General features: G+C 38.6%; 1 protein-coding gene across 2 annotated transcripts in view; it reads right to left on the bottom strand.

Moving 5' to 3' along the window:
• The window catches only part of ATR (ATR checkpoint kinase), a 161,447-nt gene that overhangs the window by 47,264 nt on the left and 100,932 nt on the right, over positions 1-13,251 (bottom strand). For both annotated transcript variants that reach the window (XM_079777343.1, XM_079777344.1), the window contains 4 exons: positions 10,117-10,327; positions 6,716-6,894; positions 3,204-3,368; positions 2,098-2,189 (listed from right to left, as the gene is read on the bottom strand). In XM_079777343.1, the coding sequence (XP_079633469.1) occupies positions 2,098-2,189; positions 3,204-3,368; positions 6,716-6,894; positions 10,117-10,327 (647 nt within the window). The remainder of the gene's footprint in view (positions 1-2,097; positions 2,190-3,203; positions 3,369-6,715; positions 6,895-10,116; positions 10,328-13,251) is intronic.

Genomic DNA, 13,251 nt, shown 5'->3' with positions numbered 1-13,251 from the left:
AATACCACCATAAACAATCAAAAACAAGGAGGCCTTGGCGAAACCGGTTTGGCTCAGTGGATAGAGCGTCGGTCTGCGGACTGAAAGGTCCCAGGTTCGATTCCGGTCAAGGGCATGTACATTGGTTGTGGGCACAGGGCACATCCCCATTAGGGGGTGTGCAGGAGGCAGCTGGTCGATGTTTCTCTCTCATCGATGTTTCTAGCTCTCTATCCCTCTCCCTTCCTCTCTGTAAAAAATCAATAAAATATATTTTTTAAAAAAAGGCCAAAAGAAATATAATAAAAATTTAATTTTCAAAACTATAATTTTTAATAACTTTACAAGTTTATCACTAGATGCCAGACAAACAAAATGTTAGAATAAAAATCTGAGGAGAATTAGTATGATTTACTATCTGGAGAGTGTGTGTACCAAGCATTATACCAAAAATGTACCAAATTACAATGAGGATCAGGCTGTGAGAACTTATCCTCATAAATAAGTACATTTAAAAGAATAATTGTGTAAGTCAAGTATATTTGTTTAAATTGCAAGTACCCCCCCCCCCTGAAAACACATATCCTCAATGACCATTTGCTCCAATGTGATACAGCATCATTCATTGAATACTGAGAGGTGCCATTTCACAGATCAAATCCCAAGAAAAGATGAGGAATCTAACTGTCCAGTGTTCATCATAAGGAAACTTGATACCATGGTTTGAACCATGATAAACTTATAAATTTCTGCAACCCCTTTATTCATAAGGTCTCTCAACTAATCTAGAGAAACACATCTAAAACTTAAAACCTATTCTTTTCCTGCTCTTGCAAAGTTTCCATCATCAGGCTGGTGGGAGGCGGGGCCGTTGGGGGTGATCAGACCGGCGAAGGGGGGGGCAGTTGAGAGTGAGCAGACCAGCAGGGGGGCCAGCTGGGGGCGAGCAGGCCATCAGTGGGGGTCAGTTGGGGGTGATCAGGACAGGGGGGGAGGGGCAGTTTGGAGTGAGTAAGCCAGCAGGGGGGCAGTTGGGGGCGAGCAGGCTGGCAGGGGAGGCAGTTGGGGGCGAGCACACTGGCACGGGGGCAGTTGGGGTGATCAGGCTGGTGGGGGGGCATTTGGGGGTGAGCAGGCTGGCAGCGGGGGGCAAGTGGAGGTGAGGAGGCCAACAGGCAGAGTGGTTAGGGGCAATCAGGCAGGCAGGCAGGTGAGTGGTTAGGAGCCTGCAGTCCCGGATTGCGAGAGGGATGTCCGACTGCCGGTTTAGGCCAGATCTCTGTAAACTGGCAGTAGGACATCCTTTGAGGGGTCCAAGATTGGAGAGAGTGCAGGCCGGGCTGAGGGACACACACACACCCTCCCCCGTGCACAAATTTTGTGCACTGGACCTCTAGTCATTTCATAAATTCTACTACTGGAATCCATGTGACCAACAGTAAGCTTCTCTGATCTTAGACACTTCAGAATAGTTGTCTTTATAAAGCACAGTTTGAAATGTATAGAAACTGTACTTAGTAAAAACAGTGGCCTGTGTGCTTTTTGGTTAACTAATATCCTATTCCTTTTGGTCAGATCTCACTGCCCAGAAAAGTCAGTTGAGCTTGGTAAACAATTTAAAGAACAAGGCTTTCAGGTCTCAGAGCATGGCAGCTTCAAGAGCTAGAAACTCCAAACTAGAACCATGTGACCTTCACTTTGCCACACATCAATGTTATTTTCTGTTTGGTATTATTTGGTTTCTTTAGGAAAGGAAGGTTGCTTTCCTTTTCATCAATCCTTTGGGGAAATCAACCCACACAGTGCAGAGTGGTATTCCACCCAGCACAGACAATAACGAACACTGATAATGCAGGAGAGCTCAGACACCCTTTGGAAGTGCCTATATGAGCCTCACCAGGAGTAAGTGAATTCTGGAAGGTTTCTGTTTTAATGCAGATCTAATTCAAGGAGGACTCTTTAGACAGAAGATAAAATGTTAAGTGCTAGATCAATTTATAAGAAAGTAGGGAAAAAAGTATTATTTGGTGCTTATCTCCAATGCATGAAAACAAAAACATTTTATTACTTTAGTAATTATTATGTCAACCCAATTCATTAATTTTAAAAATATATTACCTGTTAGCATGCACTCCATTCACCTGAGTGATTACAGTAGATAGCTGACCAAGACCTAACATGGACTTCACTACACCATGATAATGAATGATCTAAAAATTTAAAAATATTTAAAATAACAATTGTGACTTCAGATATATCTTGGGAACAAAAAACAGTTTAATATTTATTTTAAAAAATACTATTTACCTCATTAAGCTTATGCATCTTTAGCAGTCAACTTGCTTGGTATATGGCAGAGCTTTCTATCAATGTCATATAACATCTGAATTTTTTTAAAATGCAGACAACCTTAAAACCTCAAATTAAATTTATTATTTTTTTCCAGATTTGGTCTAATTTTTGGTTCAGATCAAATATAAAAGTAACAAGTACTCTTTACTATTTTATTTAAAGATTATTTGTCATATTGTCACAGAAAATGAAAATTCAAGGTCACCATATTATTAATGTAGATTTTGGGCTTTAGTAACAAGAAAGTTAAATAGGATTATGTAATATTCTTTAAAGCTGAAAACAATGGATTGTGAAAAATAAAAACCCTGTACATTGAGCTTCTGAGAAAGTGAACATGTCAAATATGACAAAAAGCAATACTCTAAGATTAGAAAGAATTTAAGCCAAAATTATAAATCAACAAGTCTCAACCCCTCTCCCCATATCCCCATGGGTAACTGTAGCTCATTGCTTCTAAGAAACCACTTCAGAGTTTCAGATGTTGCCAGGGAACATGTGAAATCTGAAGAAGTTCCTTAGACTAGAGGTCACTATTATTATTAAAAATTGGTGCATGTCTTATACTTTTAATAGCAAGCTAAAATTACATAAATTTTAGAGTAATTTAATATACAGTTTAATATAAATATACTTTGCAATAATCTCATTTATTTGGGGGATATATAAGGTCATAGAAATTTGGCATTGGAAGGGATCTTTGAGATCTAATGCAAGTCTCTACTTTTATCAATCAGAAAACTCAAGCTCAGAGATAATGAAATAGTTTCCTAACACACTGGGACACTGGTAGAGACAGTAGTGAACTAAGTTTTCCAGAGTTCCTTGTACAGGGTTATTTTCATTGTGTTGCCTTTCATGCATCATCTTACCTGGTCTGGTTCTAGCTGAATGGCCCTGTCGTAACAAGCAGTAGCATCCCTCAGTAAGCCGATGCTCTCATGTTCAAGGATCTGTTCTTTTAGAGACGGTTCTGCCTTTCGGATTGCACTGACTCCAGCTACTCCATCTGGCTCATGCATAGCAGCATATAGTTTCTTTGTTCAACCAATCAAATGAGAGGAAAAACACAACTGAAAATAAAACTATCAAACCACCAGTTTACATGAAAAGGACATAAGAGAATTTTTTTCTCAAAGCAGCAATATTACAATTTTATTCCCCAGCCTTTCTATTACCACAACACTCATTCCATTCCACTTAAATACACACCAACATTAGTAACTGTTATTGCTAACAAGAGCTATAAAGAACCTCAAGGTTCTGAACTCTCTTTAAACCCAATTTCAAATAAATTTGGTTGAGTATAATTTATGTCTTTTGCTGCATTTGAAAACAAAAAAAACTAAACAAGTACTTTAAAATGTTGGTATTTAGATGCCTTCAAGAAACCCAAGACATCAAATCTGAGTTCCAAGGGAATATTCAGGTTAAAGATAAAACTCTAGGAGCAATTAGCACAAAGACAGCAGGGGAAAGAATGGCATGATTTAAGAAATGAGTAGAGAGAGTGAAGAAAAGAGGGAAAGGGAAGAAGAGTATTATCTATACCAGTGATGGCGAACCTATGACACGCGTGTCAGCACTGACACGCGTAGCCATTTCTGATGACACGCGGCCGCTGAGGCGGCCGCATGCCGAGGATGAAACATTTGCGAAATAATGTTTTTTCCTCAAAGTGACACACTACCCAAGTTATGCTCAGTTTTTTGGTGAAGTTTGACACACCAAGCTCAAAAGGTTGCCCATCACTGATCTATACTAATAAAAGGGTAATATGCAAATTGATTGGGACGCCCTCATGCAACAACCGAACAGCAGGCTGCATGGGGCGACCACGCCGGCAGGGGTGGCAGTGAGGGGCAACCAAATGACTGAACAGCAGGCGCATGGGAAGACCAGGTTGGCAGTGAGGGTGGGGGGGGATAGTGAGGGGCGACCAAATGACCAAAAAGCAGGCTGCATGGGGCGACCAGGCCGACAGGGGGGGGCAGTGAGGGGCAACCAGGCCGGCAGGGGGGGAAGTTATGGGCGATCAGGCTGGCAGGCAGAGGCGATTAGGGGTGATCAGGCTGGCAGATAGAAGCAGTTAGGGGCAATCACACAGGCAGGCAGGCAAACGGTTAGGAGCCAGCAGTCCCAGGTTGTGACAGGGATGTCTAACTGCTGGTTTAGGCCCGATCCTACAGGGGTCTCAGATTGGAGAGGGTGCAGGCCGGGCTGAGGGACACCCCTCCCCCCATGCACACGTTTCGTGCACCAGGCTTCTAGTCTATAAAATAAAAGCCTAAGCAACACTTACTGTAGAATGACCAGAATGACTGGTCACTATGATACGCACTGAACACCAGGGAGAGCGCTGCTCAGCCAGAAGCCAGGCTCATGGGTGGAGAGCACAGCGGCGGTGGGAGGAGCCTCTCCCGCCTCCACGGCAGCACTAAGGTGCAGCAAGCCAACCGGTAAGGAGCGAGGGGTCCCGGACTGCGAGAGGGCGCAGGCCAGGCTGAGGGACTCCCCCTCCCACCGAATGCATGAATTTCGTGCACCGGGCCTATAGTTTATAAATAAGGAAGAAATAAAAAATGAAACTGAGAAAAGAAACCAAAGTAAGTTGAAGAAACCTAGAGAATGTGGTATCCCAGGAGTTGTGGGAAAAAAGCAAATGTCTTATTTAAGAAAGGAGTGGTCAAATAATGTTGTGAGGTTAAGCAAATGAGGTTTTGAAAACACTGACTGGATTTGGTAACATAAGCTCACTGAATTTCTTAGTAAGAATAGTGTCAGTAGAAAGAAGACTTGTTGGACTGGGTAAAGACTGAATGAGAAATAAGAAGTGAATACAGGGAAGATAGACGATTCTTTTAAAAACTGACTGTGAAGGAAAATTGCATCTGAAGGAGTAGCTAAAATCAAGGGAATTATAACAAATTTAAATGGGAGATACCAGAGCATGTCTATATACTTATTTACTCTGGCTGAAAAATAAATTAATACTAGAGAAAGCAGAAATAGTTGAAGGAGTGAAATCGTTAAAAATTGAAACTATAAGTAAGAGGATTAAATTTTGACAGGGAATCCTTCCTTAGGAACAACAGAAGAGAAGGAAAAGAATATGGTGCAACAGCCAGTGTGCTTTCAGATTTGACAGACATGTGGTTTCTATTTTCCTAATGAACAATGAAGCAGGTACATCAGCTGAGAGTAAATGAGACTGAAGAAATGAAGAAAAGGTTATCTTGAAGAGGGAGAAAGTGGGTTTACTAGAGAAACATTTAGAAGAATTGAAGGCAGTCAAGCTTATTATAAACTTAAAAGCAGTTAAAAACCAATTCTGTGATTGTGATATTTTTCTACAGCAATGTTCAGCTGCTTACATGCAGATACTGGGAAGGCAGATTGGGTGAATTTATTCAGAGGTGAAGTTTTACAAAGTGAGTACAATACAGAAGGGAGAAAGACAAGGGAGTTAAATGTCCTTGTAAAGGGAATGATTTTAACCATGAACAAAAGACTCAAACTAGATAAGGAAGAAAACAATGACAGGAGAGGGCTAATATTTATCCAGACTACAAGCTACTAATTTTCCAGTTCTCGCACCACACTTTGTTTTTCTCCTGCAAAAAGCCCACCAATTTTGACCTCTTATTTAAGTCCCATTGCATTAGCCCCACCTGCCCTTAGTTTCTTTTCTTCCCCAAATAGTCATAACATTATCACCTAAACCACTTTTCACCAGCATTGCCATGGCTGATGCCTGTTACAATGAGTATATCCCCCTACCCACCCACCCTCAAATTCAAGCCCATGTTTCTCACAATAACAATGGCCTGCTTGCCTTAAATTATAACCCTTTTAAGTCCTTCCTCCATGACTGCCATAGGCATTTAGCTAAAATGCCATTCTGACTAAAGCACTTCCCTGGTTCAAATCCTCTAAAAATCTTGGGCAACTTAGAAGTTGTCTGTGATTTATCTTTCCTCTGCCATTCCATATGGGCACTCTTTCTCAAATCCATAGGGATGCCACTGCCTGGAATGTCTTGCCTCCTCCTTTTACCTATCATTCATTCATTCTTTAAGACCCCTTAGATATCATCTTCAAGAAGCCCTTACTAACCCCTTTCTCAGCCACTCCCATCTTTCACCACACCCTACAAAGAAGATGAGTTAAATGTCTTTCCTCGGGGCATATCTATGTCACCGTACTTAGATATTACCAAGTTGGTGTTTATCTCTCTCCACTAATCTGCAAGTTTCTAAAGTACTTACAAATATCTAGTTCCTAGCACAGCATCTAAAACACTCCATAAAATGAATAATATTTCGTTTCCTCATAAAAAAGACTACCAATAAACATTATTAAACTCACTATATGAATTTCAAACCTGTAAAAATCCAAGATGCTCTTGAATATCTTGCTTCTTTTCTGTAATAAATGATTCAAAGTGCATTACAGCTCTTGTGTATGCTTTAGAGCGAAAAGAAGCTACTGCGAGAGTATCCTGAGGTATAAGGTCAAGAAAACGAGTTACACTCTGATAGTCTTCATGATCCACAGTAGATACTAGATTATAAAAAGATAATTAAATAATTAAAGACTTAGAAAATAAAATTTTAAAAGTGTTAATTTTAATTTCAATTTTCTTATTTTAAATTCAATATATTTCACTAACAAAATTACCAAAATGTATTAGGGTGTCATATTTAGAATGCAACTATCAACAAGATGATTGTTCAGAGAATTCTTGCTTCAACTTCACCATTATTATTTACTTTACCTTGGATAGTCATTTAACTTATTTGAGCTTTCGTTTCCTCATAAATAAAAGAGAAGTGTTATTATCTATCCTGCCTTCCTTACTGTGTTGTGGTGAGGGTTAATTATAAAACTATATTAAATGTAGAAAAGATATAAATATGATACAAAATATATAAAGATGAGTTATTTATTATTGATACCTCTAAAAACACTGATAGAGTATAGCTATTTGTAGAAAAAAGCAGAAATACTAAAGTAACCTTTTTAATTTTAAAGTTCAGATTTCTTTATTAACAATCTGGCATGTTTTTTCTGTGTTGCCTGCCATATATACATTATCAACTGTTATAATGGAAACTGAAAGTACAAGTGCCTTTGAAGTAAAACCACAGATATTTTAAAGGGGTACATTTTTTTCAGCAGTCTAAGAAAAGACTTAAGTTGGAAGCTTCTAAATGAGGGCAGTCCATTTTGTGAATTCTTTTTTTAAACCTCTCTTTTATTTATTTTTATTTTTTAAAATAATTCTCTATTGTTGAAAGTATATGTCACCTTTTACCCCCATTGACCCCCTCTGCCTGCACCCCTATTTTATGAATTCTTATTTATAACATATTATTATTTTTTTTATTTTAAAAATATTTTTATTTTGATTTCAGAAAGGAAGGGAGAGGAAGAGAGAGAGATAGAAACATCAATGATGAGAGGATCATTGACTGGCTGCCTCCTGCACGCCCCCTACTGGGGATTGAGCCCACAACTCAGGCATGTGCCCTTGACTGGAATGGAAACTGGGACCCTTCAGTCCACAGGCTGACGCACTATCCACTGAGCCAGACTAGCTAAGGCATATTATTTTTAATAATGAATCATAATAGTATGTAGAAAACAGGAAACAGAAATGAATTCTTCCAAAATTTAAAAAATCAAGATAGTAAATTTAAGAGAAATTATATTTAAAATAAGACCCTTACTTCCATCAATATTTGTATATAATTTCAAATTATAAGAAATGCTAAAGATATATTTTAGAAGTATTACAAATACTGTCGTTAAAATCTATAATTTTCATTCAAATGTTAGTAGAAATGGTTTTAACAGAGTTCATACTTGGTTTAATAGCCCCATTTTTACATGTACAAACATTTAAGCATTAAACTAATATAAAATATATTAGCCATATTCCAGAGGAAAAAATATTCTCCCAAATAGATAATTATTGCCAGTTCAAAAAATTTTACAAAAATAAACTATTGTGCTTAACAGGAAGGTATGCGCTTCCATAGGTATAGGAACAAGAGAGAAATGCTCAGAAACTGAGAACTGTGTAAGTGAAGACCACTTTAAGAGTTGTTAGTTGGTTTTTCAATTAGCCTCAAAGCCTGGGGGGAAAACATATACTATCCATTAAAATGCCTGAGATATACAGAAGCAGACAGATTACATATTTTATCTACTTGCAATAAGAATGAAAAAAAAGGTTAATAACATAATTCTTCTCACCAACTGCTCATAACAGAGAGGAAGGTGTCATTTCTAGCTCTAGTAAAATTCTCCTTTTAGTCACCTTAGTGGGAATTGTAATATCACAGGAAAAAAACGAGAACAGTAGTAAGTACAGCAGGGTGTAGTGTAGTAACATGTATTAAAGCACATCTGGAGAATTGCTGGATACCAAACAGTGCCAGAGACAGGAAAACAAAAAGGATAAAATGAATGAACTGAAGAAAAAGTCCATGAAATTAAAATCTCTTTTGAAATTCAAAACTTAATTGTGAAAAAGATTGCAAAAAGTATAGTAAAACCTTGATGTAAAGGACTAATTTGGGCGAGAAAGTGTGTCCGTTAAAGCTGAAAGTCCATTATATAATAATATAGGTTTTCCGAATGTATATGTTAAAAAATTGACAAATTAGTTTACCTGTTTTTACTTATGTAGACACGTTTGTGTAATTAAGTATGTATAAAAAGTTTAATTTCACAAAACGTTTTCTACATGTATTACCGTAATTTTAAATTTATACTGAATAGATCTAGTAGACGTGCGCATTTACCAGTCGCCTTGAATAAACAAATGCATACGGCTGGTGTGTGCCTTAGTGCACTGGGAACATCAGCCTGCTGGAGTTAAAACTGCAGCACAAAAGTCAGGCCTGGTGACAACAGAACCAATTACTGCATGCAATGCAGCGTGATCATGTGCTGATCATTCTCTGAACATTTACAGGGGTGACTCTTGGATTTAAATATGTAGACTACAGTTGTAGATATGTAATATTTACTTATGTCAGCTAAATTACTCAGTGTTTTTTTCAACATATGGCCTATTTGTAATTTGTTAAAAATGACAGTGAATTAATAACAAAACAAAAAAATAACCTGTTAATGTAATTATAAGCAAATCTTGGTTAAAAGCATTTAAAAATTAATAGGGTGTTAATTTTCACTTATGACATATAGACTGGAAATTCTGCCCATTAATCGAGGTCCACAGTACTCTCTTCGGCAGTACATATACTAAAATTGACATCCACAGAATCGAGGATTTACTGTATTTCACAAGTGTAAAAGGACAAAGAACACTTCACTACATATATATGTATATGCATGTATATGCAGATATATATGTATATACATGTAAATACACTGAGGTGGCATGCAGTAAATGAGTTAACAATGAGGGGTGGGTTAGTAACAATATTAACTAAGCATTCATTTCACACTTTACAATTTATATATTCATCATCTTATTTAATCCTCAATCTACTAAAAGAGATAATATTAATACTATTTTATAAAAAGAAAAATTAGGTAAGTGTCTTGCCCAATGAAATGAGACTGAGAACTTAAAGAGAGGTTTCTAATTATAAATTCACTACATTTTCTCAGTTAAAAGGCCACACACAAAAAAAAGTAGGCAAAAATATATGTCTTTTAAAAGCTAATGCTTAAATTATAGAACTGATACAGAAAGGAGCTAATTTGTTAATAATTAAGATTAAAAAATAAACAGAAGTTATGACTCACCCATTGAGTCTACCTTATCTCTGTTTGCTTTGCTTGGTGGAAATTTCTCAGCATTCAGTGCCTGAAATTTGTGCCTTGACCATTGTGTGAGATGGTCAATCATAGAGAATACAGTCTGTGTACTAAGTTGACACAGGTCAGATGCACTGTATTGGGTATTTATAGTATGTTGATCATCATGCTTTAGAACTGCCATAATTTCTGCATAAACCTGAGAAGAAATAATTTTATAATTAATAATATGTCTACATAATAATTTTACTAGTATCCTATATAATAAAGAGGTAATATGCAAATTAACACTCATGCCCTCACAAGATGACTGCCTACCACCAGGCTGGCAGGGGGAATAGTGAGGGACGACCAAACGACTGAACAGCAGGCTGCGTGGGGAGACTAGGCCAGCAGGGGGGTTAGTGAGGGACGACCAAAGAACTGAACAGCAGGCTGCGTGGGATGACAAGGCTGGTGGGGGAGCCATGAGGGGCAACCAGGCCAGCAGAGGGGGACAGTTGGAGGCGACCAGGCTGGCAGGGGGGGCAGTAAGAGGCAACCAGGCCGGTGGGGGGGGACGGACAGTTAGGGGAGACCAGGCTGGTGGGAGGTGCAGTTGGGGGCGACCAGGCTGGCAGGGGGGGCAGTTGGGGGCAATTAGGCTGACATGGGGGGCAGTGAGGGGTGACTAGGCCAGTGGGAGGGCAGTTGGGGGCAATCAGACCAGCAGGGGGAGGCAGTTAGGGGCGACCAGGCCAGCAGATCGGGGCAGTTGGGGGTGACCAGGCAGGTGCGGGGGTGGGGGTGCAGTAAGGGGTGACCAGGCCAGCAGGGGAGGGGGCAGTTAGGAGCAACCAGGCTGGCAGGGAGGGGGGCAGCTGGAGGCGACCTGGCTGGCAGAGGGTGGGAAGTTAGGGGAGACCAGGATGGCAGGGGGGGCAGTTAGGGGTGATCAGGCCGGCATGCAGAGGCAGTGAGGGGTGATCAGGTCGGCAAGGGGGGGGGCAGTTAGTGGCGACCAGGCAGGTGAGCAATTAGGAGCCAGTGGTCCAGGATTGTGAGAGGGATGTCCGACTGCCAGTTTAGGCCCAATCCCAAGGATAGGGCCTAAACCGGCAGTCGGACATCCCCCAAGGGGTCCCAGACTGGAGAGTGCAGGCTGGGCTGAGAGAGACCCCTCCCCCGCACACACGAATTTCATGCACCAGCCCTCTAGTCTAATATATATGACTAAGCATTCTAAGGCAACTAAAAAAAAACCCACCATAGATTAATAATAAATTAGTTTTCTCATTTATAGTTAAAGCCAATAAAAAGAAAACCTACTGTAAAAGAGTAATAAATGTAAACATAAAAATATTTTAAAATTCTTTTAGATCAGTGGTTTTTAACCAGTGTGCAATGGCACACTGCTGTACTGCCAAGAATTTTTAAAACACAGAATACCTCACTATTTAGTCAGGGGCACTGAACTCTTTTCCCTTAGATTGTCAAACAAAAAAAAGTTACAACAGCCAACATAATATCCATCTTGTGTGAATGAATCAAAATCTACCTATTTTCTTTGTCAGATTGGCACAATATATATTTTTTGGTGTGCCACAGAATTTGAATAATTAGTTTATGTATGCCATGAGAAAAAAAAGGTTGAAAGTCGCTGTTCTAGATTATACAATAAATTATAATGAAACTATTTACTAACTAGTAGCAGAAAACTTAAAACAATATCTCACACTATCCACAAAATCAATTTCAGAGTAATTAAAGGGCTAAAAAAAAAATTAAAAGGATTTTTTAAAATGTAGGAAATATGTTTATGACATTTTATTAAGAGAAGTCATATAAAAGGCTTAAAATTAAAAAATTATGAGATTGATGAAGTTGGCATTATATTTTAAATTTTTCCATGTAAAAGGTATAAACAACGGTTAAAAAGAAAACACTAACTGGGTAAGATTTTTGAAAGATATGCAAATTGGTACCCAGAATATATACAGAACTCCTACCAATTAATTAAAAAGGACACCCACATATCCCAAATAAGTAATGGGCTATGACTAGATAATTTATAGAAAAGTAATCATAATGGCCAACAAACATAACTACTGGGAATAATAAAAACACAAATTAAAACATAAAACGTCCTTTTTTTTACCCACGATGTTGCCTAAAATTTAAATGTTTGAAAATATCAAATACTGACAAGTGTATGGGAAATGGATAGACTTGTGAAGTGCTGGTAGGATTATAAATCTGTATGAACATTTACAGTCTCCAAGTAAAATATTAAAATATTAAATATACTATATAATCCAACAGTCCTACTTTTTAGAATCCACCCTAAACACACATACACAAACATTTCCACAATTAAGAATTGCCATGATGCTCACCATAGCATTGTTTGTAAAAGCAAAACATTGGAAATAATCATTATTATTACTAGAGGCCCAATGCACAAAGATTCATGCAAGAATGGGCTTTCCTTCCCCTGGCTGCCGGCAGCACCTCCGCTCTGGCTGGAACTGCCTTTCCGCTCTGGCCCAGAGCCATCTTTCTGCTCCAGCCCGGAGCCGCCTTTCCGCCTTCCCATGCTGCCCAGAGTCCAGGAGCGGCTGGGGTGGTGCGGAACGCCTGCGTCATCGCCATGGCAACAACACAAGCATCCCGCCCTGCCCCCAGCGCCTGTGTATGCAAATTAACCCACCATCTTTGTTGGGTTAATTATGCATACTCACTCCTGATTGGTTAGTGGGTGTCACAAAGGTACGGTCAATTAGCATGTTACTCTTATTAGGTAGATGGCAATATTTAAATAAACATGGTACAACTATAAAATGGAAATATACTATATAGCACTAATGAAAGGTAGCACACTGTCTCTCTTAATTAATTAAAGAAAGCAAGTTGCAGAACAATACCTACAATATGATACTACCATAAAAAAACAAAACAGAATCAATTGCATTAAAAAAAAAGCCTGAAAAAATATACATCAAATTAATTAGCAGTAATGACCTCTGAAGATTTAGGATTAGGATAGTAATCAAAGACTACACTTTGATTTATTTGTATAATTTTAATTTTTACATCAAGGACATAGTAATATGCTACTTCTGCTATTAAAAATAAACATTTTAA

This window comes from Cnephaeus nilssonii (assembly GCF_951640355.1).
Source record: "Cnephaeus nilssonii genome assembly, chromosome: 7".
Taxonomy (NCBI): domain Eukaryota; kingdom Metazoa; phylum Chordata; class Mammalia; order Chiroptera; family Vespertilionidae; genus Cnephaeus; species Cnephaeus nilssonii.
This window is presented reverse-complemented; position numbering and strand designations above follow the sequence as displayed.